The 25,752-nt window shown below is 39.6% G+C and overlaps 1 protein-coding gene across 2 annotated transcripts; it reads right to left on the bottom strand.

Moving 5' to 3' along the window:
• Nucleotides 1-450: 450 nt before the first annotated feature.
• Nucleotides 451-24,464, bottom strand: tmem248 (transmembrane protein 248). 2 transcript variants are annotated; one of them, XM_047379253.1, is made up of 7 exons: nt 24,147-24,464; nt 17,627-17,785; nt 16,890-17,178; nt 9,921-10,071; nt 7,781-7,964; nt 5,935-6,116; nt 451-4,139 (listed from the first exon to the last, which is right to left on the bottom strand). In XM_047379253.1, exons 1-7 carry the CDS (start codon nt 24,147-24,149, stop codon nt 4,082-4,084), a joined length of 1,026 nt encoding a protein of 341 aa, XP_047235209.1. In that variant the 5' UTR covers nt 24,150-24,464; the 3' UTR covers nt 451-4,081. The 2 variants fall into 2 exon arrangements, with proteins under 2 accessions (XP_047235209.1, XP_047235210.1); XM_047379254.1 differs by having other exon boundaries at nt 5,973-6,116.
• Between the last annotated feature and the right edge of the window lie 1,288 nt (nt 24,465-25,752).

Genomic DNA, 25,752 nt, shown 5'->3' with positions numbered 1-25,752 from the left:
ACCAAAAAAAGCTAAATAAAAAGGAAGAAATCTATGATGGGGGTAAATACGTTTTCACAGCACTGCAGCAAGCTTATAATTCTGAGATATGATGAAATAAAACCGATGGCAGTTTTTCAAAATGATTACATACCAACTATGATTTGGTCTCATAACTATGACACATTTATTTTTCCCAATCACAGTGGGAAAAAAAGACTTCTATAAAACAAGGCAGAGAGCTACAGTGAAATGACAAGAACACTGTTAGCTTTAGTCTTTTCATTTAATATGCTAAAAAAATCTGCCTGTTCTTATTAATTCCAAAATTCATCCAGCTTCCAGCGCATATTTCCACATTGAACTTATCAGATTTTACTTTATTTATTCTGACAGCTCATTAATTTCTCCACAGAAACTGTGATAGAACCTGAGTAACTGGATAAAAGTAGAGTTCAGGACACAAAGTCGTTCAACCTTTCTGACAGTTTGTTTATTTAAATTTGAATTCATTTACAGCAGTTCCACTGAAGAGAAAAGGGGGTTCAACTGATGCCTTAGCCACATGTAAACCTACGGTCCTATCTAGTGTATGTACAGGGAGGAGGATGCAGCTGGACAGTGCAGAACAGTCTAATGGCAGCACTGCACTGAAAGTTATTTGTAGAGCAACCATCATTTCAAAATGGTGCATTGGAAAAGAACATGTTGGTGATACAGCGGAATAAAACTGCATTGAAAACCCAAACCTTTAAGTGTACACTTGATTTGTTACTTAAGCCGGTGTGTTTTAAAATATGTGAAGCAAAGAAAAGTATAACTGGACAATATTAAGGCAATCTTCAGTTAATCAGAGGCAATTCTTTAAAAAAAAAAAAAAAGAAATCACTCAAAGATGAATTAGAAGCAGGCAAATTCAGGGTACAGATGATAATGACAGTTTGGCAATAACAATCACCCATACACCCAGTTCCCATTCATCACCCAAAGTTTCCACCTGTCCAAAAAGCTGCCAGACTTCAAAACAAAAACAAGTCCAACTGTGGAAGCAAATAAGATAAGTTTTGTGATACATATCTGAATCGGGAAGACAGTATCATTCAAAAACCAAAAACATTTCAACTATTCACCAACAAAAACAGGAAAATTAAATTTACTACAAAAACACATCTTACATGTAGCACTCAAACAAAACAGGATTCAAGTAAAGCCTTTCAAACTGAAAAAAAGGGAAAAACAAATTACCTCAGTTTAAACTCACTTGTTTCACCTCAGATTTAGATTATGCTGCTTATAAAAAGTACATTCAACAGGTACATTAAATATGAAACAAAATTATAGTACAGAGGTAAGTCAAAGTTACCAGTAACTGCTACTGGGAAACAAAACCACATAGCATGACAAGCAGGCTCACAGTAGACCTTATAATCCTCTGCTTCTCCTCCATAGAGAGTGTTAGAAGGTGAGATCAGGAGAACGCAGTTAAACTACAGACTTTGTGTTCTTATTGTAGAAGAAAACTTCACAGTGAAAAAACAAATGCAAGAAATTTGGATCGATGCAGACAATGCCCAAAACTTACTTGGTGATTAATATGAGAAAAAGCTATGCAAAAAAGAAGATGCTGAGTCACTGGTTGCTATGGTGATTCAGTCTTCTCTGGGGAGTTTCTCAAAAATAAATTTAACCCCCAACAAACAGTTCCAGTTCCAAAACTACAGCCCATATTGCACAAATTCATTAACAGTCAGCGGGAGAACCTTCTGGTGGCCATGTATGTGAATTTCTACTTCTCTACATTGTTTAAACCTGGAGATGCGACCGGTTAAAGAAACCCTTCCGTTCCAATTCTGAAAAGAAAGAAACTAGAAATATAATGGGAGGCTTTTGGTGCAGACACTCCTCTCTCTTGGGTTATTTAACAGAAAACAGTGAGTCCTATAGCAGTGATAGACACACTAGGTAAAAGCAGATAAAAGATGCCTAAGTTTTGATGTATAAACTGTTAATGTAGTAATAAAACAAAGTGCATGAAATCAGTTTAAACAGAAAGATTACAGAATTTTTTTAATGTGTCATCAGACTCTAAGATGAACATTCAGGGGTATAAATAAAAAAACCTAAACACTAAAACAATGACTATGTAATAACCATAGAAAGTATCAAAATGCCAACAGAGTCGGGTATAATCCAGCTTTTCATGACCCAAACCTGCTGTAAAGTACAGCTGAGCTACTGAGGTCCAAAGAAGGCTGGGGTCTCTCACTCTACTCTCAAAATCCTAATATAGTCAATGGAGAAATTTTGCTAGTTTCATAAATTTCAGTATCAAAAGTAATATTCCTTTAGTTTTGATGTTTGGTACATGTTTAAAGGGAAAAGAACCAGATATCATGATGAGAAATGTGAGGAACATACCGAAGAGGAGTAGGTGATTAAGGAATCAGGCCAACTCAAAACATTCCCTATGAAGGAGATTTCAGAGAATATCCGTCTACGACCACCTTTATTTATCTACAAATGTCCCAAACTAACTCACGCTTATTCACACAGCTGTGCACATTTTAACAGATTTTTGTTCATCAAACCAATCATAAAAATGTGGGAGTATTAATGCAATGAAGCAGTTGCAATTAACAGTCAGCAACACTTAATGTGGACATACATCTGTAAGTGCTAGCAAGCATTTTATTATTATCCTCAACATAAATGTACCGCCACCACTGCCTTTCTTTTTAAGAAGAATGCTGTAATTTAATCGTAATTTCTCTGTTAACAGCACTAGCTAGTGAGTTACTAAATTCGTTTTTACATGGATGCTAACCAGTTTGTTCAGTCTCAGAAAGTTTACATGTGATCTTGAAGAAAAAAACCCAAAAAACAAATAAACAAAATGTGCCAGAAATATGAAGGTGCACTAAACCTGCGACACAACTGAAGATGTGCAACCGAGGTTAAATTGCACCATCAGGTGGCTCAAAAATGTGATAATCCAAGGATGATTTAAATTATGGCTTAAAGTTCCAGTGTGTGACAATTTCGGATGAGAGAGAAAATTAAACAAATAAAGAATTAGGTAAAAATAAGAATCCTTGTTTGTATTATGTAGAAATGATATATCTAATAATCTGTTGTTTTTTTTACTGATGACGTAGTTTCTGGGTGTTCATTTGGTCGCAGTTCTTGAATTGTGCCACTGGGAGTCACTATATACACAAAACACACTGGCGCTTTAAAAAGAACAACAAAGACATAAGAAAACAGACCTAATATTCTGGAGAAGAAAACCAAAATAACGTTTGGTTGTGAAGGTACGAAGGTGGACAAGCCAGATAACGAGGTCTCCTCTGATTTAGCTGGTCCACCACAGGTAAGGCATGATGTTATTGCGTTGTTGTTTTTTCCAGCTGCAGACGGGAAGGTGTCAGCTTAAAAACTACACAAAGGTAGGAGCATGATTAATGAAGGAAAACAAAAGGCAGATCATTGGACTCATGACTGTAGATATTGCACCTGTATTAATGGACGCAGAGCCATTTCCTTCACACTCTGCCCCACTTCAGATTCTAGACATAAAATGAGGGGGTTAAAAAAAAAAAAAAAAGATGAAGTGTTTTTTTCTGACCAGATTTGATTTCTGTTTGTCTGTTTTTCAGGAAAGAGGGACTTTTTATTCTCCTTGCTGTTTGAGCTGAGAAGACAACAGACAAGTCAAGTATCATCAACTATATTTCAGATGACACATCATGCTCTAGAAATCTGTTTAAAAATGAGACAGTGAGACTCCTGGGAAAATGTCCAGTCAAGTTATTGAATCTGGCCTAGACTGTGTTTATCTGGTTGTCCTGACATGGCACATGGGCTGTGGGGGATAAACAATCCCAAACAAAAATAGACAAGACATAGGTTTTTGCACAGAATATCAGAGATCCAACAAATATTTACACCACAGATACAGGCACTTGTATATCTTTGGTTGGAGAAACCCAACATTGCGAGAGTAATGCATTCACAGAGCGTTTGTGTCCCTTATTGAATTTGCAGGGATCACTAGGCAACTGGGATATATTTTTTTTTCATTTCTTCTGTGTCTGAGTCCATGTTACAGGTAACCTCTGGCAGAGCTCCCTGGTGTCTTTTTAACTCTCTGACAGCGCCACCTGCAAATGCAAGAAATAAATGGATTTCAGTTTCAGTTCAGCTTTCAACAGAAAAAGAAACAGAAAGATTTCCTTGATTTGTGACAAAAGTAAAAACTTCAGAGTGCCTTATGTCACAGAAATGAGATATTAACAGATTTACAGTCATGGTCAAAAGAGTTTTTCAGTGGTAGAAATATTGCGTTCCTCCAGTTTCAGTGATTTCACGTTACTGTTTAGAGAACAACATAATAGTTCACCACAAAGAGGCCTAAAAAGTTACTGTTGCATCAAAAAAAGATTCACCATCTTCTCCTGAAGAGGGTGCAGAAGAAGCATGTTGTTGCCACCACTGCAAAGCTTGCTCCACTCTAGCAGAAGGTGCATGTGAGTACTAGTGCACACACAGTGTGGCTAAGACCTTTGGACAAGAAGGGCACCTTCTTGTCCAAGAAAAACATCAAGTACAGATTAAAACTGTGCAGAGTGTACAAGAGGAAGAAGAAAACTGATGCACACATGCATCTTTGATAAAAGTTTCCTTTAAGAGCAACTTCTTCCAACCAACCAGGCCCAATCTGGCGATGATCTGTGTAATTATCTAGTATGATGGAGCACAGTGTCACAAAGCAGTGGTTCCAAATAAATTAGAATATTGGCAAGTTGGACCTGTGGTCCGAAAACCTCACAGAGAAGCCGTAGTCAACAAGCTGTGACCGACTCCAAGCACTAAGAAGACAGGAATGGGTCTCCATCAGTCAGGATGTGGTCCAGACGTCGATAACCAGCAGGTCATAGTGAATTACAGACGTTATAAAGAAGAAGAATCAACAATGACAATATTTACTCCTGACATAAATTTGATGCATCAGCTCATAAAAACCTTTAACACTAATTGCTATTCTTCAGTAGATCATAGAAAAAACGCTCATTTTAGCAGAATTTTATAACGGCTATAAATGAGTTGATTAACAAAACACAATGAAATAAACCTTCTTAAAAGGGAGAAAATGTTATTTATTGTAAACTATCATTATACCTGCAGCAGATGTGCCAGAAGATTAAATGACTTTAGAAGGCTCCTGACTCGACCTTCACATGGTGCATTTCATGTGATACAAATCAGTCAGATTGTTTATTGTGGACTATTAATGGTGGGATCACATCAGCATGCAGACTCTCAGAGGAAATAAAATGCAGTATAAAACAACCAATGGCCGAACTCTAAATTCAGAGGTGTACACCGCATCCCTCTCAAAGTCAACGGGACATTTCTAATGTAACTTTACATTGAAACATAAAGGGGATCTGCACAATTATCACCACTGCAAAGTGTAGTATAAGTGCAGACTGGAAACATCAAAACAGCCAAAAAGCAGGTTTTACAGTGTAAACACCAACATTTAAGCTGTGGAAGTCTTCCATAGTTAAAAGATGAAACATCAAAGAACTCTTCAAGGTGAAGCCAAAGAACGACACCTGAAGGCTACCTGGATGCTAACATGAGCAGCAACAGCTAGAACAAGTAAAACCAGCCACACATGAATTGATCCAACCACAGTTTGACAGCAAAGGTTATAATAGAAAAGAAGGAGAACAAATGAAAACAGCAGTGGTCTATATAACTCAGGTCTGTAGTTTAGACAAGCAGCTTTTCAGGCAACATCTCCACTCTTAAACTCTTTTAGAAACACAGCTGTAGATCTGTAACATAAGCATCACAAGTAGGTTTGAGGAAATCAGAAGAAAGTCAGCAGTTTGATTGGAGAGTGTCTTAAGACCAATCAGTGGTCAACTGACGCTTGGCTGAAACTACCTGTTGAGGTCATAAAGCACTGCTGGTGTCTGTTGTACCTTCTCAGGACAGAAGTCGGGGTTGGTTTGTCGCACTTTGCCAGGCCGCCCCTTTATGACTGCATAGCAGAACATAGTGATGACCATGACAAACAGGAAGTAGCTAGTGTGCATCAGGTGAAGGTTGATGAGGGAGCGGTCATCCTGGAAATGAAAGAGTTTTACAACACAGGGTTAAATAGAGAGAGTAACCACATTTAACTGTTTAACTATAGGAGCGGCTTGTTATGACTGCTTTGAAATATCGCCTCATTGATCAAGCACCTCCGTCAGAAAACAATCAAATTTACCATCCCACAGGGATCATAGCTATATACAACACTTGGTTAACCTATACTTGTTTTTACAATGATGGTCACCACAGATTCACGCATGCTAACTCACCAATATGCAGCTGGGAAAATAATGGTATTTACTTTAAGTAGTTTCTAGGTCTGGATGAGTTTGGAAAAAAATAATAAACATTAAATATTTTCTACTTTATTCCCATCCAAATGTCTGAGTTTTATCCATCTATCCAGACATCAGGCTGCAGCTCTCTTAGAGTAACGGACCATCTCCTGGAATCTCCTCCATCACCCTGAGACTGTGCTGGGAGACAGCAAACCTTCAGGCAATGGGACATATTGATGTGCCATCCTGGTGGAGTTGGACTGCCTGTGCAACCTCTGTAGGAACAAAGTATCGCCTCGTGCTACCAGTAATGAAACAGACCCAGGAGGGAAAAATGTCTCCATCTGCAAAATCATTCCTGTTTTTTGGGGTCATCTCATTGTTGCCCCCTTAATGCACCTGTTTAATTTCATGAACACCAAAACAGCTGACACTGATTAACAACCCCTCTACTTCTGGAATGATCAGATCATCATTCCAAAAGTTTAACGGACTTCACATTATTCTCTGGTTAAAATGTGCTGCTTTAATTTTATGGAGCAGTGCATGTTCCAGAACAACGTTATAAAAAAGCCTCTTATTTGGAAACTGACATTTAAACTTATACTGAGCAAAACAAAATGAAGGAAAAGGAAATCAAACATTTCTGTAAGTGAAAAAAATGTTTAAACATTTGAAGAATATAATATTGGTTTTATTTTTTTTATCTACAAATAGTCTTATATTCCTAGTAACAAGAAGCTATATTCTATTTCTAAATTATATCCGTCTACGGAGACCCTGGAATGGAAGAACACCATTAAACAAAAACATCTGCTGAAGGTAAACCAGTTTCCCCTCACACTGGCAACATGAAGTGAATAGTGAACACAATGGAAAAGCTTGAACTGCTGACCAGGACACAGCAGGAATAACTGGAACGCAGCTGGGAAGTTCAATAAATCACGGCTGTGAGAGTGTATCCTTATGGGCAGACCGAGACCGCAGACAGAGCGGCAAGAGCAAGGCAGTAAGAGAAGGCGTTATGATGGAACATTTTACAGTGATTTCAGCAGCTTTATGGATACCTTTTCACACTGCTGATGATGCTGCAAGGTCAGGTGATGCCATGAAATAAAAAATATGATGGAATCAAACACCTCCCTCCTTCTCTGATAAACCTCCAGCAGCTTGTTTGCCTCTTCAAGAGACAAAATAATCCCAATTTATTCTATGCAAATGTCAGAGATGCAAACAGCTTTACTTCTGCTGTGAAAAAGGGTGCAGAAAGTCACTCCTGGCGAAGTAAACACCAGATTTTACTTTTTAACCGGTAATGTCCAATAACAAGGTAAAACAATACGAGTTGACCTTCTTTGATTGTGAAACATGTTCAGTTCACAAATATCCTGCTATGACAAAAGCCTGTAACTCACATCTGGAACAATGACGGTGAGCTTGGGGTTGAGTGCATGATACACTTTGCCAATTGCTCCTTTGTAACACCAGAAGGGGTTGTAGTCCTGACTGTACTTGGTGTCCGAGTCACGGACGGTGGTAAACACCTTGTACCAAGATGTGGCGTTGGTGTACGTCTCTGGCACGCAGTGCGGCGGCTGCCTGCAAAATGAAACAAACAATCAAGTGACTCGTTGACCTGTGAGGTGGCCAATTCATGACTCAATGTTGTTGAAAAAATAACTTAGCATCAATAAATCCATTAATTATTTCAGAGAGCAGCTGAGGAAAACAAAAATGCCAATCCAAAGAGAAAGTGGAAAAAACTGGGAGCTTAAAAATCAACTTCAGAGCAAATTCAGGGCCTTTTATACTCATACTGCAGTTCATTTAGAGGCCACTAGAGGGCTAAGAAACAGAGCTTCATAAAGGTATTTTGTTAAATGACAAAAGTGACACTAAAATCTAATTTAAGTATTTAGCTTCAACAACAAAACACCATCTGATATTAGATAAGGCTAAATAACTGAGAAAACCTGACAGCTCTCATTCTTCAGTACAGATGCAGTCTTTAGTTATGGTTTATGATAGCAAGCTACAACACCTCTCTGAGGTCTACTGACGTCCTGGAGCATGTTTCTATAAACCTATGCTACGTCATATTTCAAAGTTTCACCAGTTAAATCTTAAGGCATTACTGTGGCCTGTGCACAAAGACTGATTGAAGCTCCACGGAAAAATTTGCAGGTGTCAAATCTATGACGGGATCTAACACCACGACTCCATGAGCTGATGGAAAATAACCTTGGAGCTGGTGGAGATGTGGAAAAAGTAGGAGGGGAGCTGCAGCCCTGGGATTTTATCCTATTTGGAACAGCATGCAGGGAGGGATGAAGGCGTCAAACCTTCATGTTGGCCAGAGGCTCCAAAGCTTTTCAGAATCCAACCCATAACGTAACTCACGACCCCAACTATTGGTTTATCATAGTGGGTCATCTAAACAGGTTTATAATGATAGTAAGCAGTATTTTTTTTTTGCGGCATCTAGAGGCTTTTATTTTTCAATAGTAGGTAGACAGGAAAGAGGGGCAAAGAGAGGGGGGCAGACATCCGGCAAAGGTCGCCGGGTCCGGGACTCGAACCCGGGACAGCCGCACCGAGGACTATAGCTGCTGCACATGGTCGCGCGCTTTTCATCTCTTCAAACAGTTATAGCAGATATATCCTTTAACACCATCATTTGTACTATTTAGTTTAAGAGGATCTCAGGACCCGGACTTGTCAATTTGCGAATCACTGTTGCCTAGCAACAAGAAGGACCTGGGTTTGAAACCCAGTCTGGGGTCTTTCTGAATGGAGTTTGCATGTTCTCCCTGTGCATGCCTCGGTTCTCTCTGGGTACTCCGGCTTCCTCTCACAGTCCAAAAACATACCTGTTAGGTTGACTGGATTTCTAAATTGCCCTCAGGTGTAGGAGTGTTTGCCCTGTGTTGCCCTGCGATGGACTGTTGACCTGTCCAGGGTGAAACACTGCCTCTCACTCAAAGAGAGGGGTTTACCCTGTGCTTCCTGACCCCGGGGAAGTGGTAAACTGCATTAAGTGATGCTGGTGGCATGACCTGGATCCCTAATCGCTGGCTTCATATGCATTTTCCTTTTTAAAAATTCCAGACTTTTCCAGGCTCATATTTTCAAAAATCCCCAAAGTACAAACATTTATTGTGATTCAGATTACTTTACAGAGTTTGAGGTTCAGTATCTATCTCCTTTCACATGAGGCACAAGCATGAATGCTACAGGTAAAATGTTTAGATGGCTCTGGGTTTCCAGTCAGAAAATTGTATCAAAAGATACTTCAGGATATTCTTAGAAATTAAGGTGTGATGTAGAAAAAGACTCTACCCTCTCAGTTAAACCATTTATAATATTTAGCTTTTGCTTAGGAACATGGAAAAGATTCTGGAAACACAAATGTTTTTTCCACTCGTGCAGAAAGAAGATGCTAAGAGCAAACCGCACACTTTCCCCAGGTGGATAGGATTTCTAACTGAGCACATCCACTGCTCTGATTTTTCAGAAACATGAAGAGAAGCGACTCTGGGAAGCCGTCCAACTCACACTGTGACTGGGAAGATATTGCTGGCCCCTGTGATGGTCATGCATGTGCTGAACACCACCTGCTCGCAGTGGCCGTGCAGCACGCAGTCGTCCGAGTTCCAGGACACGGGCAGAGTGAACGTGATGTTTATTTCTTCATGGGCTTCCCGGCCTGAAATCACAGAAACAAAAGCAAAGATTTTCAGAACATTTAACAGAGTTAAACCCAGAATCTTTGAGTAATCTTTAAATGCCACCATATGGATCTACTAAACAATACATTTTACATCCACTTTTAAAGTCGGGCAAGCAATGCTTTTCCTGGTGTAAAGGCTGTAGTAGATTAAGTTGCATAAGCAGAAAATCAGAGAGCTTAAGTAACAACCTTGTTAAACTACTTCATATGAATGGCAGGCTGGGTTTGTGGGCTTATGCAAGATTTATTAAATGAAAAAAGGACTTAAGAAGATTATCAGGGTGGACTAATAGATATGACCGAGGATTCAAAGGAAAATTAGACGAAGGCAACAGCGGTTACTTGGAAGTGATTTGATGCCCTGCCAAGCTGAAAAATGAAATGTTTGAAAATTATAATGGTACAGTTTATAATGCAGAAATCACTATACCTTACAAAGACATTCCCCTTTATCTTTTTCTCATCGTGTCACATTACAATAACTAACTTCAATGTATTTTATAAGGACTTTATGTAAAAGACCAACAAACAGGACACAATAATAACCTGTGTCAAAAATGATTTATGGCTTTTCAACAAAAATCTGAAAAGTGTTTTCAATCCCCTTTACTCCAATGACCCTAGTCAATTAAACAGCATCATGAAGACCAAGGAACACAGCAGACAGGTCAGGAGGAAAGTCGTGGAGAAAATTAAAGAAGGGTTAGGTTCTAAAACAATATCTCAGAGTTCTGTTCAGTCCTTCAGAACCAACACTGCACATCACCCTGAAAGCACTATTCTCACAGGAAGCACGGTGGTAGAAGCATTATGGTGTGGGGATGGTTTTATTCAGAGGAGCAGGGACGCTGCTTGGAGTTAACGTGAAGATGGATGGAGCAAAATACAGAGCAAAGCTGGATGAAAACCTGAAAAATACTTCAGAATAGGGTGGAGGTTCACTTCGTAGCAGGAAAACAATCCTAAACATACAAGCAAAGATACAACGGATGGTTTAGATCAAAGCATATTGATGAGTGAAAATGGTCCAGTCAAAGTTCATCCAATCTGAAGGAGCTTGGTAAAGACAAACGCCAAAAGACTAGAATAACTATATGGGTGTGTGTTTTTTGTTACATGATGGGGCCCATTTTCTGAAAACACACTATGTTGTGAGGACCCACTGCCCCTTGTGGGGACCAAAGCCTGGTCCCCACAACCACTGGGTTAGGTTTAGAACTAAGTTGTGAATTAAGTTTAGGTTAGACATGTACTAGTAACGGTTAAGGGTAAGGGTCAGGGTTAGGCCATATAACTGAATGAAAAATGAATGGAAATCAATGCAAAGTCCCAATAGGTATAGAAAAACCCAAGTGTGTGTGTGTGTGTGTTGGGGGTAAAAAGTATTGAAAACCACGTATAATTTCTCTTACACATCTTAGAATGGTGCACTACTTTCTCTAGACCATCAACATAAAATAGATTTGTGGCTGGACCGTGACAATTGTTGGGATCCACAGCCATGAGTTACAACAGGAAATGTGGTACGGACTTTTCTGGAACTTTCAAAATAAATTGCATGAACTTCCGGCACAACTTAGGAATTGGGGGTAGCAGCAGACTTCCCATGATGCCACTGGCTGTATAAAAGCACCCCCCTTTTCAATGGTGCGACCTCTACCACCCGGGACTCCGCTGAGAGACTGGCCGGAGAGAACAGCGCACTAATGTCTCTTTGCTGGCAAAAAGACAAACTATTCAAACTGGATCCAAGGGTGTCATAGTATCATCGATCATATGCGCTAAGTTAAGTACTGATGAATTACTGTTGAAAGAATCCAGTATTCATTCATAAAAAGGGGTAAATTAAGGTATAAGCATTGCTTTACTTTCTCTCTGAGGCCTGCAGAAGCAAACTGTCCCAGAGAAGTCCCCAGTAGAGACGTTGGGGACTTCTAACTTAACAAGCCGAGTGAAGCGGTTTTCCCTGCCTGAGAGAAGGACAACAGGAGCCGCATCACCGTGGTTACGGTAACGTGCAGTTTGGCCGGCCGACAGAAAAGCCGCCACTCCCCACACCTAAGGAGGTTAGCTGTAGCTAACCGTTTAAAGACTGTGGACGTTTCTTCAAACTTTGCCGCCTTGGACAACGTTCCTCACCACAGTTCATGAGGTTAAGTGTTTGGGCAGAATAATATAGAAAGATTTAGATTGAAATGATCTAAACGTTTTTCACTTTATGAATATTGGTTTTGTGTTCTTTGTTTGTATGTTTTTAAAGTTCAGTCAAACTTTACTTGAAGGATGATTTTAAACACAAGATTAATCATCGCGCTCATGCATTTTAACCCTTTTATTAACGGTATTTTAAAGGTGTGTGTTTGATTCTGGTTCTAAGCTATCCGCTTCTTTGTTAGCTTAACTGCTAACAGCTAAGGACACGTGCTTGCTACTAAATAATATTTACCCAGAAAGGTTTATTTTTCAATCCAGTGAATAATGTGTCCCTAACATCATTTTATTAAATCTGATAACTACATAAACATCATTAAGCCCCATTTCTCCAGAAAGATTTGGCTCTTTTCCAAAATATTCCCTTAATAATATTTCTTTAAATATAATTTCAATAAATAAAGGCAGCTAATTAGACACCGTTGAGAATTAGTCATCCAGAAGGTTGGTTTTATTCAGCAGATCATTCTTTAAAACATTATTTTAATAAATAATATTTTATCTGATCTTGCATTGTGAATGGTTGTCTAAGTTGGTTCCAAGACTAACTTAACTTCACTTCCAGATTCTTCAAGATAATCCTTGGTTCTCAAACATAAACATTGCATGGTAATGTTGCATCACTCTTTTGGTCATGATTTCTAATCATCTTTAATCAACTTGTTTATATTGTACATAGTCCATTAGTCTTCATTATTCTTTAATTCTGCTTGGTAGTTTAGTTGGATTGTTTTAGCATAGTAAAGAGTTTGTTGATTGAAATATGTTTGACTTTGAGTTGACTTATTTTTGTTAATAAATTCTTGTACTTTAAGAAATTGTGTGAATTCATTCCATATATGTACAGAGTTTATGCTGTTCAATAATGTCAGAGCTCGTCTCACATCTTTCTATTCTGTCCTAATACCACTGCCTTACTGGGCTGGTATTCACAAGACAACCCTTAACAGACTGAAATATTATTTAATAAAATATTAATATTAAATAATATTCTCAGATTCATAATCCTAACACAATGCACTGTGCATTGTCAGCAGAAAAAACATGATTTATTTTAAATACGCATCTGATGGGATAAACTGCCGGCTTGTGAAGCCTTTCAACCCACGATTACTTTAAACACTACAATTACACAGTCGATTCCCACTTCTGCTTTTTAGACTCGCGTGTCCCTTTTATGACTGCTGCCTTGTGCATGACATGCACAATGTCAAAGTGGTCCTGGAACAAAGAGTGGTCACATCTTTCTGGATAAATGTCTTCTTCACTGATGCAGCCCGTCTTACAGGCTGCTGAAAGCGAGAGCAGCAACCTATCAAAGTCTAACTGTTTGAGGAGCCAAACTAAATGACCACAGATTGCATCACATGGCAGTTGGAGGGGATGATGCAACTGAAACACTCACAGGATGCAGTGATTCAATGCATGGTGGTAAACGTCTAAAAGGCTTCTGATAACATGTCAGATATCAACGCGTGTTTGCAGAATGATTGATGGTGTTTATTTTTATAATCTATCACAAGTAATCGATTATATATTAGCTTTTCCGAAAGTACCACAGCAAAAGCAGCTAGGTGTGATAAATGTGTGGAAGTAAACCAAGTTTAATGTGTTCAATTCAGATTTAAGGATTAAACAGTACTGTGATTATTTTGCATATTTCTTTTAAAAACAACCAGACTTATGTTTTAAATTAGTCTTGATTGATAGTTTTTCCATCTTCCTACAGGTATTTTTCACTTATTCTCTTCCCAGTCCCTAAACTTGACCACAATAGCATACAGAGCTTCGTGTGCTTATAAAATGAGTAAAGTGGACAAAAAAAGACAGAATTACAGATTTAATCTAAAACAGGATCTAAGATATGTTAATATTGTTAGCATCAAAGGTAAAATACAGAGCTTTAAAAATTGAAATACAAAGTGTCTGCTTTTATGAACAAAAAACCCCACAAACTAGCATGTCCTCAACCTCTGCTTGGGCTTAATGGTCAGTTTTGTCTGATTTCTTGCTCACACGCTGCCTGGCACGTTAACATGAATACAGTCAAGTCTGGAGAACCTTAACAGTTATGCACAGTAGATGCACTGTTAAACATAGTCAAACACAATCAATCTAGGTCCAAATTAAAGTTTATTTGAATCTAGATCTGGGCTCAAATGTTTGGGAACTTGTGATCTAATGTTCGCCAAATCTTTAACTAACAGCAATCTAAACACAAACAAAATCTTCACACAAACTGAGTGAAAAACAGCAAACGCACAAAGATCTGATTCACAGCTTGCTCTCTGTACTGTAAAAACCTGGATAAAACTTTCTGATTACTGCAGGAATATTCCTCAGGGCGGATACCTTGGAGAGATTAGGTAGACCAGCAGGAGATCAGCCTAAACAACAAATATTTTTCCCAACTAAAACTGCTCTGGGAAAGAGGTTGCTCTACACATTCCGGTGATGGAGCTGAATATTTTCAATCTGAAATGTAAAAGGAGTTTTTCCTCTGGTCTCGACGCTCAGGTGATCTTTACACTAGCGGTGGATGAATCCAACATATCTCCATCAGACCATAGAAAAACAACATTTAAAGAAAAGTTACTGAAACAGTTCCTGTGACTCAGAGCTGCAAACTGAGCAGAAATGCTACAATCTATGTGCTTCACCTCTGGGATTTCAAGTGTCTGCCTGCAGGTGCTACGTTTCAATACATTCCTTCGCTTTGCGGAGCTGGTTTTACCTGCCTGCCTGCAAACATGTTTGCCTTTCAGTGTATGTGACATTTAAAGCAGTTTTGAACTTGATATCAGAGATTTCCACAGAGAGAGTAAGTTGACCTTTCCCAGGGAAACCACCTTCGTCGTGTCCTGTTGATTTAAGATCCACAGTGACACTAAATATTTGTACAAATCTGTATTTGCTTTGCTCATCTGTTCTGGGGAATCTGATATTTAAAATAAGAGTTAAGCTCAGCCAGAACAAACATGAGGAACATAACTTAAACATTAAATAAAAAGTTTTTCTTAGTGGACTTACTCAGCGGACCTAGAAAATGTATAAAGCTCTGTTAAAATGTCAGTGATTTCATATAGACAAGCCCAGGAAATCATTTCAAAACTGTTTCCACCTTTAAGGAGACCTACATGCTGCAAAGTTTAGCTGAAAAACTCATCTGTGAGATGAAAAACATGTAAACAATATAAAAGAAGCAACAAAAAAATTGGGCATCTACAGACTATGAATTTGCTGAAGCAGCTTTTGATTTAATTTCAGGATTTAGTTTCCTCGAGGTCACAGCTGCCACCAGGTGTAGTGTATCTGACTAACCTGCAGTAAAGTTCAGATGTTCTGCTAGGGTTTCTCCTGACATTTGCTCATTTCATCCTTTAGCTAAAGCTGCAGTTAGCAGAAAGGCTAGAAGATATCGGTGAGGTGGAGGGCACACATACACACACAACATGCAGTAAAGACCACCATCGATAACTGGAGAAAATATGGGACAATATGGGAAAAATGGGACATTTTCTCTAAATCTGATAAAAAGGCAAGACAGAAATTGGTCAGAGAGTCTAAGGAGCGGCAGGAATTTCCAGAAAAGAAAACATCACCAAGCATCACAAGAACAACACGCACGCACGCACGCACACACACACACACACACAGTGAAGTGTGGCAGTGTCATGATCTGGGCCACATTTCTTCAGATGGTACTGGGATTTTTCTCAAGGCAAAAGCCACTGTGAACAGGTCCAAATCCTAGTCAGTTTTCACCGCAAACCTCCAGGAGTATGCTAGAAAGCTCAAGAGGAAGAGGGACTGTCATTTTTCTAGTATCCAAACTAGCTAAAGAATCACTTTACCAGAAGATATTTGAAGTTTAGGAATGGCCCAGTCAGAGTCCAGAATGAAATGTGAGAGAAGACATGTGAGCTCAGCTTAAGAGAACTTTGGACAGGAGATGCCCTCGTAGATTTGGAGAACATTTGCAGGGCAGAGACAAATACTACAAAGTTAAGATGTGGCATGTTGACCAAAGATGACTGAATTCTGAAATTAAAATAAAAGCTGCCTCGACAAAGTATTATTTAAAGGATGTGCATTGTTATGCAACAGGTTATTGCACCTTTTCCCCAGCAAGAATTATTTGAATTATACAGAATATGCCAAATTCCATAAATCCATCCCCGCTTAACCTACTACTAATCAAATATGAACACGATGCAATAAAGCTTTCTGCGTTAAAACACTGCATAAAAATAAAACAACAGTTTTTAGTACATCTGAGTTAAAGGATCGTAAAGATGTGCATATGATGCATCAGAACCTCTCGGGGCCTTAAAAGGGGAAATCTATAGTGGAACTGGATCAGAACAGGTTACCGCTACACAATGCTGCCACTGTTGGCTCACTGCGTCCATGTAAAGTCACTTGACAAACATGTAAATGAAAACCCACAAAATAGTCAGACTGCCACAGTCAAAAGGAATGAATTACATCCCTGTAGATTAAATATCCGACAAACACTCCCGATCACACACCTGCATTCCTGAGGACACTGATTAATACTGTGCCACAGAAAAACCGCCTACCTGACAGACCGACTTGCTGTCCCAACACTGTGGCATACAGGTGGGTGATATTGCGAGAGTACCCTCCGAACGGGCGCTGGGGGTCCAACGTGAGGGTGATGGAGACAGAGATGTTAATGGGACCCGAGTCCTCCAGCAGCAAAGGAGGCTGGGTGCTGGAACGAGCCTGACCGCTGGTCACCACCATGCTCTCTGCAGTGGTGGACTCGTTCAGGCCATGTTTTATCGTCTCATTCTCCGACACGCAGAAGTCCAGGTCGTTGAAGCGCAAGAGAAACGTGTTCCAGTCCTGAGAAAGATGAGGTGGCATTTTAAATAGACACAGTGCAAAAGATCTGATTTATCTTTAGGGTTATTTATTAAACTAATACAAGTTTGCTTCCCAGGAATCTTTTTATTTGCATCCTGCTTATAACTCAAATGCAAAAACTTAATGCATCCATCTGGTGAATGTGAGCTTCAAGCACAGAACAACATCAGTGTTTGCTTTCACTTTTTTCAGTCTGCAATAAAAACTTTAGATACACATTTACATTAGAGTCAATGGATCAAAGGTTTCACTGTACTCCCTAATTATCCAATTATCCCAAAATGAGCAACTCTGAGTCTTACCGTGAGAGGCATTTAAGAGAGATAATGCAATACAGAGACGGTGCTGACGTACAGAGGAATAATAAAAATAAACAAATAAACTAATTTATTTGTCTTTTTTAAAGAACTGTGTGGATCTGCCTTACCTCTGTCAGTTCTGGAGACTTTATCTCCTTAATCTTAAAGAAATACCCAATGGTCAGGAAGGCGATGGCCACTGCACTGACGCTGATCATAAAAATGACCAGAGGTGGACGGTTGTTGATGTAGCCTCTTAGGTTCTCTATGGGATTTAACAGGTAAACCTGCACAAAAAAAACAAACAAAAGACAAAAAAACATTCAGAAAGTTCTGGTTCTGGTCATTCAATCCACTAGCTATTCCACTCATTTTAATGTTTTTGATTTGTCATACCCGACTTTTTAAGATATCTAACAGTAGGAGGTCGATGGAGCATATTAATAATATAAAGGTGATGTGATTAACCACATATTATGGAAATCTGAGGTCAATCTAACAACACACACCCATGTCTGATTACTGCCTGACCTTTAAAAGCAAGAAGTAAATTAAACAGAACCTGTCCGCCAACATGAAGTAGGCTAAGGGTCTCCAAAACGCAAAACATCATGCATTAATCTAAAGTAATTCAAGAACAGATCAGAAGAACCACAGTGAGAGTCATTAGTCACAAATAAAACAGTGGAACAGTGGAGAACCTTCCCAGGAGTCGCTGGCCTATCAGAATTACTATCCAGAAGGACTCATCCAGGACTCATCCAGAAGGACCCAGATCCACATCTAAATCACTGCAGACCTCCTTTGCCTGAGTTAAGGCCAGATTTCATTATTCAACAATAAAAAAAAGAGACAAAAGTGGCCTCCATGAAAGAGTGACAACCACAGCCAACCCAAAAGAACAAAAATGTTGGTCTCACAATTGCCCAAAAATCATATTGATGATCCCCAGAACCGGTGGAACAATGAATTCTGCTCTCTAGTGGAAAGTGCTAAAGGAAAATGTCTTTTAATTAGTTCTGACCTTAGACCCGAGCACACTGGGATTTTGAATCTGGATAATGATTTAAAGCAAGTCCACCTCTGAATGGCACCAATAAAAGATAGATGGAGTTTTTACTAAAGTCAAATTCACCCAGTTGCACTCATGCATACATTGATGCACAGATCGGCAGGCGACCTGGGAGTTAAAGGCCTTGACCAAGGGCTCATAGACATGTGGCAGGAGGAAGGTGGAATCAAACCCACGACTTTAGTATTGCAAGATGACTGTGCTTCCCACCAAGACTGTGGCAGGACCTTAAACAGTCCGCTCATGCTGGAAAACCCTTCAACCTGGCTGAATTAACACAATCCTGCAAAGAGTGGGCCAGAAATTCTCCACAGCCATGTGAAAGACTCGTTGGCAGTTATAGCAAAGGCATTGTCAAGGGGTTATCCCTAGTTATTTTAAGGGAACAATTACTTTTTCACTTGGGTCCAGGTTGCTTTTCCCCTTAATTAATGAAATCATTAGCTGAAAACTGCATTAGGTATTTACTCGGGTCAAGCTTGTCTGATTGCTGGATGACCTGAAACATTAAAGTTTGACAAAATAATCAGAGGGGAGCAAATACTTTTTCACTGAGCTTCATGTCGGTCCCATTAATTCAGTAAAATGTTTCCCAACAAGCTGCTTGCAAGTCATTATCACACACTTTTACAAGAGAAACAGTTAAAGATCAGTCACAGAGGCATTTCCTGGCAGAAACACCAAAATTCACATCTTATGCTGACATCACACTTAAATTACCTTCTTTTTTAGCCAATTTTCTAACTTCTCGTACATTTGGGTGTAAACATTTAGAGTTAATATACAATACAGACTGTCAGCAAAAGGTGCACAGCAGGAACTAATAATAAAACAGGTAACGTCTCATGTGATCATGGTTCTTATCACAAGATCTTCTTCAATACGTAAAGATATTTAGTAGTAAAACTGCTCCAGTTATAATAAGACAAGCAGCAACATATGATGGGCAAACCTGTATCATAACAGACACGTTTTCTGCTTTTATGTTGATGTGGATCCTCAGTGGTCCAGGATCAGCAGTCCTAAGCTCTTAAAGGAATCTGGACTTCTTTGTTTCTTAAAGAAACTTCCTCCTCTTATCTGAAAAGTTTCTTCAGTTCTAATTATTGACTTGGAGCTTCTCTCTTAATGCTTCAAAGACCCGGAGTAAACGTTGGCCAATCTGGCGCCTTGTCTGACATCTCATTAATAACACTTTGAACTACAGAAACATTGTGACTTTAACACCCGCACCAAATGCCAACAAGCCAGGTACCCAACATGCATCCTTCGTGATCTGATCACCCCTGGATGGCTTTGCTCGGAACACCTTCAGAAGGTGTCTAAGAAACATTTAACTGCATAAGTGTGACAGAATGAAAGCAATATGTCCCTAATGGCCATTCACTAGCCTGACGTAACTCCCTCAAGCAGCAGAGTCACTACCTGAACATCTACTGCTTAATAAAAACAACAAAGGTATAGTTCAAATTAAGACACTGCTAGTGTCTTAATTTGGCTCATTTAAATCAATTAATCCGTAAACTTTAGCTTTTCCAGCTAAACCCTTTAGGAACGTATCCATAAAAAACACCATTGTTGATATTGGGTTGGTTAGAGGATTACAGGAAGCTGAATAGGTTGGTGACCTTTTCCTGCCATGTGAAGATGTGGTGCTGCATATGACCTGCTGTAGTCTATCGTTTTTGCACTGCGCCTTTTATGTGTTGCAGTGAAGTAGAGAAAGGGGCCGCTGCTAGCAAGCAGTAGTGTTTCTTACAGCACACTGAAGCTTTTACAGGTTATCGTTGTCGTTACACTGACGCAGAACTGTGTGAAGCCACATATTTGAATTTACTTCTCCCAGATTGCATCTGTTGCCTGTACAGTGAAGCTCATCAACAGTTCAATAGCTTTTACTTCACAGAAACGTGTCCGAAGTGAATCTGAGACATTTTATTGTCTGAAAATCTATATTATTGCCTCATGTGAACAACTGTTCTTAAAGCTGTCCACTCGTACCTTAATCTAGGCGTGGCTCATATTCCACAATAATGGTGACAGGACTGGAATCTCCTGGGAAACATTTTACCATGATAACAGAGAAGCACAGCATGACACACACAAACACAAGCAAGAACAAAACCAGAACCACTAATACACATATTTAACAATGGCTGGTTGGGACAGGTGTTTTGACAGAGCGGGATGTTTCCTTGGGACATGTACAGGAGTTGGACAATGAAAGTGAAACACCTGGTTTTAGGCCACAATAATTTATTAGTATGTTGTAGGGCCTCCTTTTGCGGCCAATACAGCGTCAATTCGTCTTGGGAATGACATATACAACTCCTGCACAGTGGTCAGAGGGATTTTAAGCCATTCTTCTTGCAGGATAGTGGCCAGGTCACTACGTGATACTGGTGGAGGAAAACGTTTCCTGACTCGCTCCTCCAAAACACCCCAAAGTGGCTCAATAATATTTAGATCTGGTGACTGTGCAGGCCATGGGAGATGTTCAACTTCACTTTCATGTTCATCAAACCAATCTTTCACCAGTCTTGCTGTGTGTATTGGTGCATTGTCATCTTGATACACGGCACCGCCTTCAGGATACAATGTTTGAACCATTGGATGCATATGGTCTTCAAGAATGGTTCGGTAGTCCTTGGCAGTGACGCGCCCATCTAGCACAAGTATTGGGCCAAGGGAATGCCATGATATGGCAGCCCAAACCATCACTAATCCACCCCCATGCTTCACTCTGGGCATGCAACAGTCTGGGTGGTACGCTTCTTTGGGGCTTCTCCACACCGTAACTCTCCCGGATGTGGGGAAAACAGTAAAGGTGGACAATGTGAACAATACATGTTTCACATTGTCCACAGCCCAAGATCTGCGCTCCTTGCACCATTGAAACCGACGTTTGGCATTGGCATGAGTGACCAAAGGTTTGGCTATAGCAGCCCGGCCGTGTATATTGAACCTTCACACTCTGCTCTTACTGGTGCAATGTGCAATCAATGAAGACTGGCTACCAGGCTGGTCCAATTTAGCCATGAAACCTCCCACAATAAAATGACAGGTGTTTCAGTTTCATTGTCCCACCCCTGGTAGATGAGGAATAACCGTTTGCAACAAACCGTTATTCAAATAAGGATGTTAAATACAGGCATCATTTATAGCAAAGCAAAATGTACAATGCCCTGCAAAGTATTCACGCCCCTCGAACATTTCCTCGTGCTGTCACGTCACAACCTCAAGCTTCACTGTATTTATTGGGAGTTTATGTGATAGAGCAACACAAAGTGGTGCAGAATTGTGAAGGAAAATGACATGAAATGTGTGACATTCATAATATTTACTCCTTTTTACTCTAATACCACTTAATAAAATCCAGTTTACCTATAGCCTTTTAAAGTAGGCGGAGTTGGTGTATAATTTAATCTCAGTATAACTCCAGCTGTCCTGGGAAGACCTCAGGTCCGCTAGATCATTAGAGAACAAACAGCATCACAAAGACCGAGGAACACGGCAGACAGGTCAGGGAGAAGGTTGCAGAGATGTTTAAAGCGGGGTTAGATTTTAAAACACTATCACAAACTCTGAACACCTCACAGAGCTCTGTTCAATCCATCACCTGAACATGGAGAGAAGATGGACCAACTGCAGAGCTACTAAGACATGGGCATTTAAACTGGATAAGAACATTAACTGGTACGACAGCCAAGAGGCCCATGGTAGCTCTGGAGAAGCAGCAGAGATTTATACCTCAGGCAGAAAAATATGTGGAGAGACCAACTATCTCTCGTACATGTACATTTAAAAGAAGAGTAGCAAGAAGAAAGCTGCTGTTGAAAGAATACCATAGAAAATCCTGCTTAAAGTTTGTTTCAAGCCATGTAAGGAGCACAGCAGAACAGAACAGATTAGACAGAAATTGAACTTTTTACCTCATATTTAAGACTCTATGCAGCAGAAAACTAACACATCACCCTGAACACACCAATCATATGGTGAAACATGGTCAAGGTTGATGGGAAGAGGAATCGAGCTAAATACAGGACAATTCTGGAAGAAAACCTGTTAAGCCGGGTTCCCACTATGAGACGTTTTTTGTCTTAGCTAAAACCTTTTTTGTGAAAAAAAATAAATACAAAATCTATGGTTATCCACCTGCCAATCAAATGCTCCTACGACTCAAAAACGACCTATGATTTTTGCACCACCACTAAAGCTTTCACTGCCGTCTCCACTCACTCATCCTCATCCCCCTTTCTTTCTTGCATCCAACTCTAAAAATAAGCACATTAACACCCATAACTTTATGTTTATTTATTGATGGACTGCTTTAGTCTTTGAATCGGTCCGATGTGAATAGGCAGGCATTTTGCATCAAGCAATTTCACAGGATTTACTATAATATTGGGCTTGCACAGAGACATGTTTGAGTCCTGAGTTTTTGAAATAAAAGTGTTTGCAAGGCTTTAGAGGCAGAACACAACTTGAGACTTGGACTTCACCCCCCAGCAGGACACCAACGCTAAACAAACAGCCAGGGTTACAATGGAATGGTTTAGATCAAAGCATACCTATGTGTCAGAATGGCCTAGTCAAAGTCCATACCTAAATCAATTGAGAATCTGTGGCAAAACCTGAAAATAGTTGCTAACGGATGCTCTACATCCAATCAGACTTAGATTGAGCTATCTTGCAAAAAAGAATGGCAGAAAAACAGCCAAATTTAATTGGCTGTGCTTAAAAGCAATCACACGTAATTGGTTATTATTTGCTGGGATGTATTTGTGAACAAACCGAGCTCAAACATAAACTAAAGATTAAACTCACAGGATCCGATTTTAAATATGGTAACAACAATCAAACCATTCTTTGCACTTTAACAAAGTAAATCTGCCAATTCCCTTAAATCTTAAACTATTTAAAATATTTAATGTATATCTGTTAAATGAAATATCCTCATTATTACAAAAAAATATATAAAAATGTTAGATATACAGTCTATGTTAAAATTCAAGCTTTGGGAGCCCAAGCAGCAGCTTAGTTTGCTTATGCCTTGAGCCGACTCTGATCTATCAATATATAGTAGCCAGACAAAATGTGAGGCATTTTGCAGGGAACTGTATGTTTATGTAGGATAATATTTAGTGTTGTTTACAACCCAAAACATGTCAAAATCACAGCAAGTCCGATGGAGTAAAATTTAAGATTAAGCAAGAGAAGCTCAAGAAATCCATTTCCTGATATGTTCTTTGCAAGTGGTCGCCTGCTTTCCCTAAACCTTTAACCACATCTTGGTAAATTTACAGATATAACCACTACAGAGAGCAAGGCAGTGTGTGAGGGTTATAAATTAGCAGGTTTAGGTTTACAGATGACCACAGAAGTTGACCAGCTCAAAAACCTAGACACGGTTACGTTATCCCATTCCAGTATTTAGTATCACCATGTTTAGCTTGTTTTTCTAAACGGTCACCGGGTGGAACTAGCTGTCCGCGTTGCTACAAGGTTCAAACTCGGTTCTGACAACGTCGTACGTGACAAACGTGGTAAACATAAATTAAATCTTCGCCACTCACCATTTTCCCCTGTTGTGCGAGCGACGGGATGCTAGGTGTAGTTGGGAGGTTGCGCTGAGGGCCACAAAAAGGGCTGCGATGTCGCTAGCTAGCTTGCTGCAACGCAGCTAGTCTCCTCTAAATTTACCGCTGAGAAGCAAAAGTCTGCGCTCCAAGCTTTCAGCATACGAGACAACGCATATACTCCTTCCCATTCTTCGCCTTTAATATTCCCGCAGCTCTTCCTAGAAACGGATATTCAGCGTTAGGTTTAGAATAACGTCAACATCTTCCTGTCGACATCGGGTCCGCGCGTCCTCGCACTGCGTAGGGAAAGCGTCGCAGCGCAGGGAGAAGCGTCGCGTTCTCGTAATTCCCGCACTACGTACGCTTGGAAATTTACGCCTGACTGTTAAGGACAGATTTAAGTACGTAGTTTACGTAGCGTGTTAGCGTGTACAAAAAGGCTCGGGGCTGTTGCGTTAGGTTACCGTGGGAAACATTAAAGTCAAGAGAGACGGGGCACCCAGTCGGCTGTGTATGTTTGTGCTGTGTTCTTAGTTTGACATTTTACGTTTTTATTAAATTTGTGTATTTTCTGTAGCATAATTTGATAGTCTTGCAGCGCATTTTAATGCTTCGTGATCATTTACATCCGAGAAACTTTGAAAGCGACACAATTATATTAACCCTAACCCAAACACTGAGAATATTACATGTTTAATATTGAATTATTGAAATTTAAAATAAGTATAAAAATGTTTTTTTGACAAACATTTAATTTGACTTGTTATTGCAAATACCTTTTTTTTCCCCCAAATGCTCGTTAAAATTTGATCAAATCAACTTACCATTTTTAAAGACCACAAAAGGAATTTTGTTTTGCAAAATAAGCAAATAACTCAGAATGTCCTTTATTTTCAGGAAATAGCACTGAAACTCAGAAAAACGTTAGAGTGAAGAAGGACATATTGGCAAAATAAAGAATTACTCAAATAAAATACAATGCAATTGAATTTAATATCTGTGAATTACAAATATTATGAATTAATTAAGAAAGACACGCACGTTATGAACTGTGCAACTGAATTTTAGTATTTTATTTGTTTTATTATTGTTGAATGGTCTTATTAATTAACATTAACACTCAAATTTATATATACACTTTACCAACATTTAAAAAACACCCATCCGAGACAAACTTGACAAATAGGCCGCGATGTTCTGTTTTGTGCTTCAACATTTATTTTTAAAGGCCTACATTTATTTTAATTTACTTTGTGAATGATTTATTTTCTCCACTGCAGCAGATGGCGGTATGTGTCAGCCCTGCCACTTCTTTAAGGGGTCAAAAGTGAAATTGTTAAACCAAGCAGCATTTGTCTGTGTGGAGAGAGCAGGGCCCTGTCCCAATACCCGCACTTCCACCCTTGTGTCCCTGAATTGCGCGGTCCCGTTGATGGGTTCGAGTGCGTAGTGTGACCCAATTCTCCAGAGTCGTCCTTAGCCCCGCCCCCTTTGTGTCCCACATCCGCCCTTCGGATGTATATTACCCACAATTCACTGCTGCAGATGACGTTCTGAGGAAAAACCAATCACAACCATCAACGTAGCCAGCCATCAAATC

This window comes from Girardinichthys multiradiatus, chromosome 11 (assembly GCF_021462225.1).
Source record: "Girardinichthys multiradiatus isolate DD_20200921_A chromosome 11, DD_fGirMul_XY1, whole genome shotgun sequence".
NCBI lineage: Eukaryota > Metazoa > Chordata > Actinopteri > Cyprinodontiformes > Goodeidae > Girardinichthys > Girardinichthys multiradiatus.
This window is presented reverse-complemented; position numbering and strand designations above follow the sequence as displayed.

What these genes read in the sequence shown, in the direction of transcription:
- tmem248 (XM_047379253.1), bottom strand. An exon ending in AATATCTTCCCAGTCACAGT is followed by an intron (nt 7,965 to 9,920) that starts GTGAGTTGGACG and finishes TTCATTTTGCAG; the next exon opens with GCAGCCGCCGCACTGCGTGC. An exon ending in GTGCTTTATGACCTCAACAG is followed by an intron (nt 4,140 to 5,934) that starts GTAGTTTCAGCC and finishes TTGCATTTGCAG; the next exon opens with GTGGCGCTGTCAGAGAGTTA.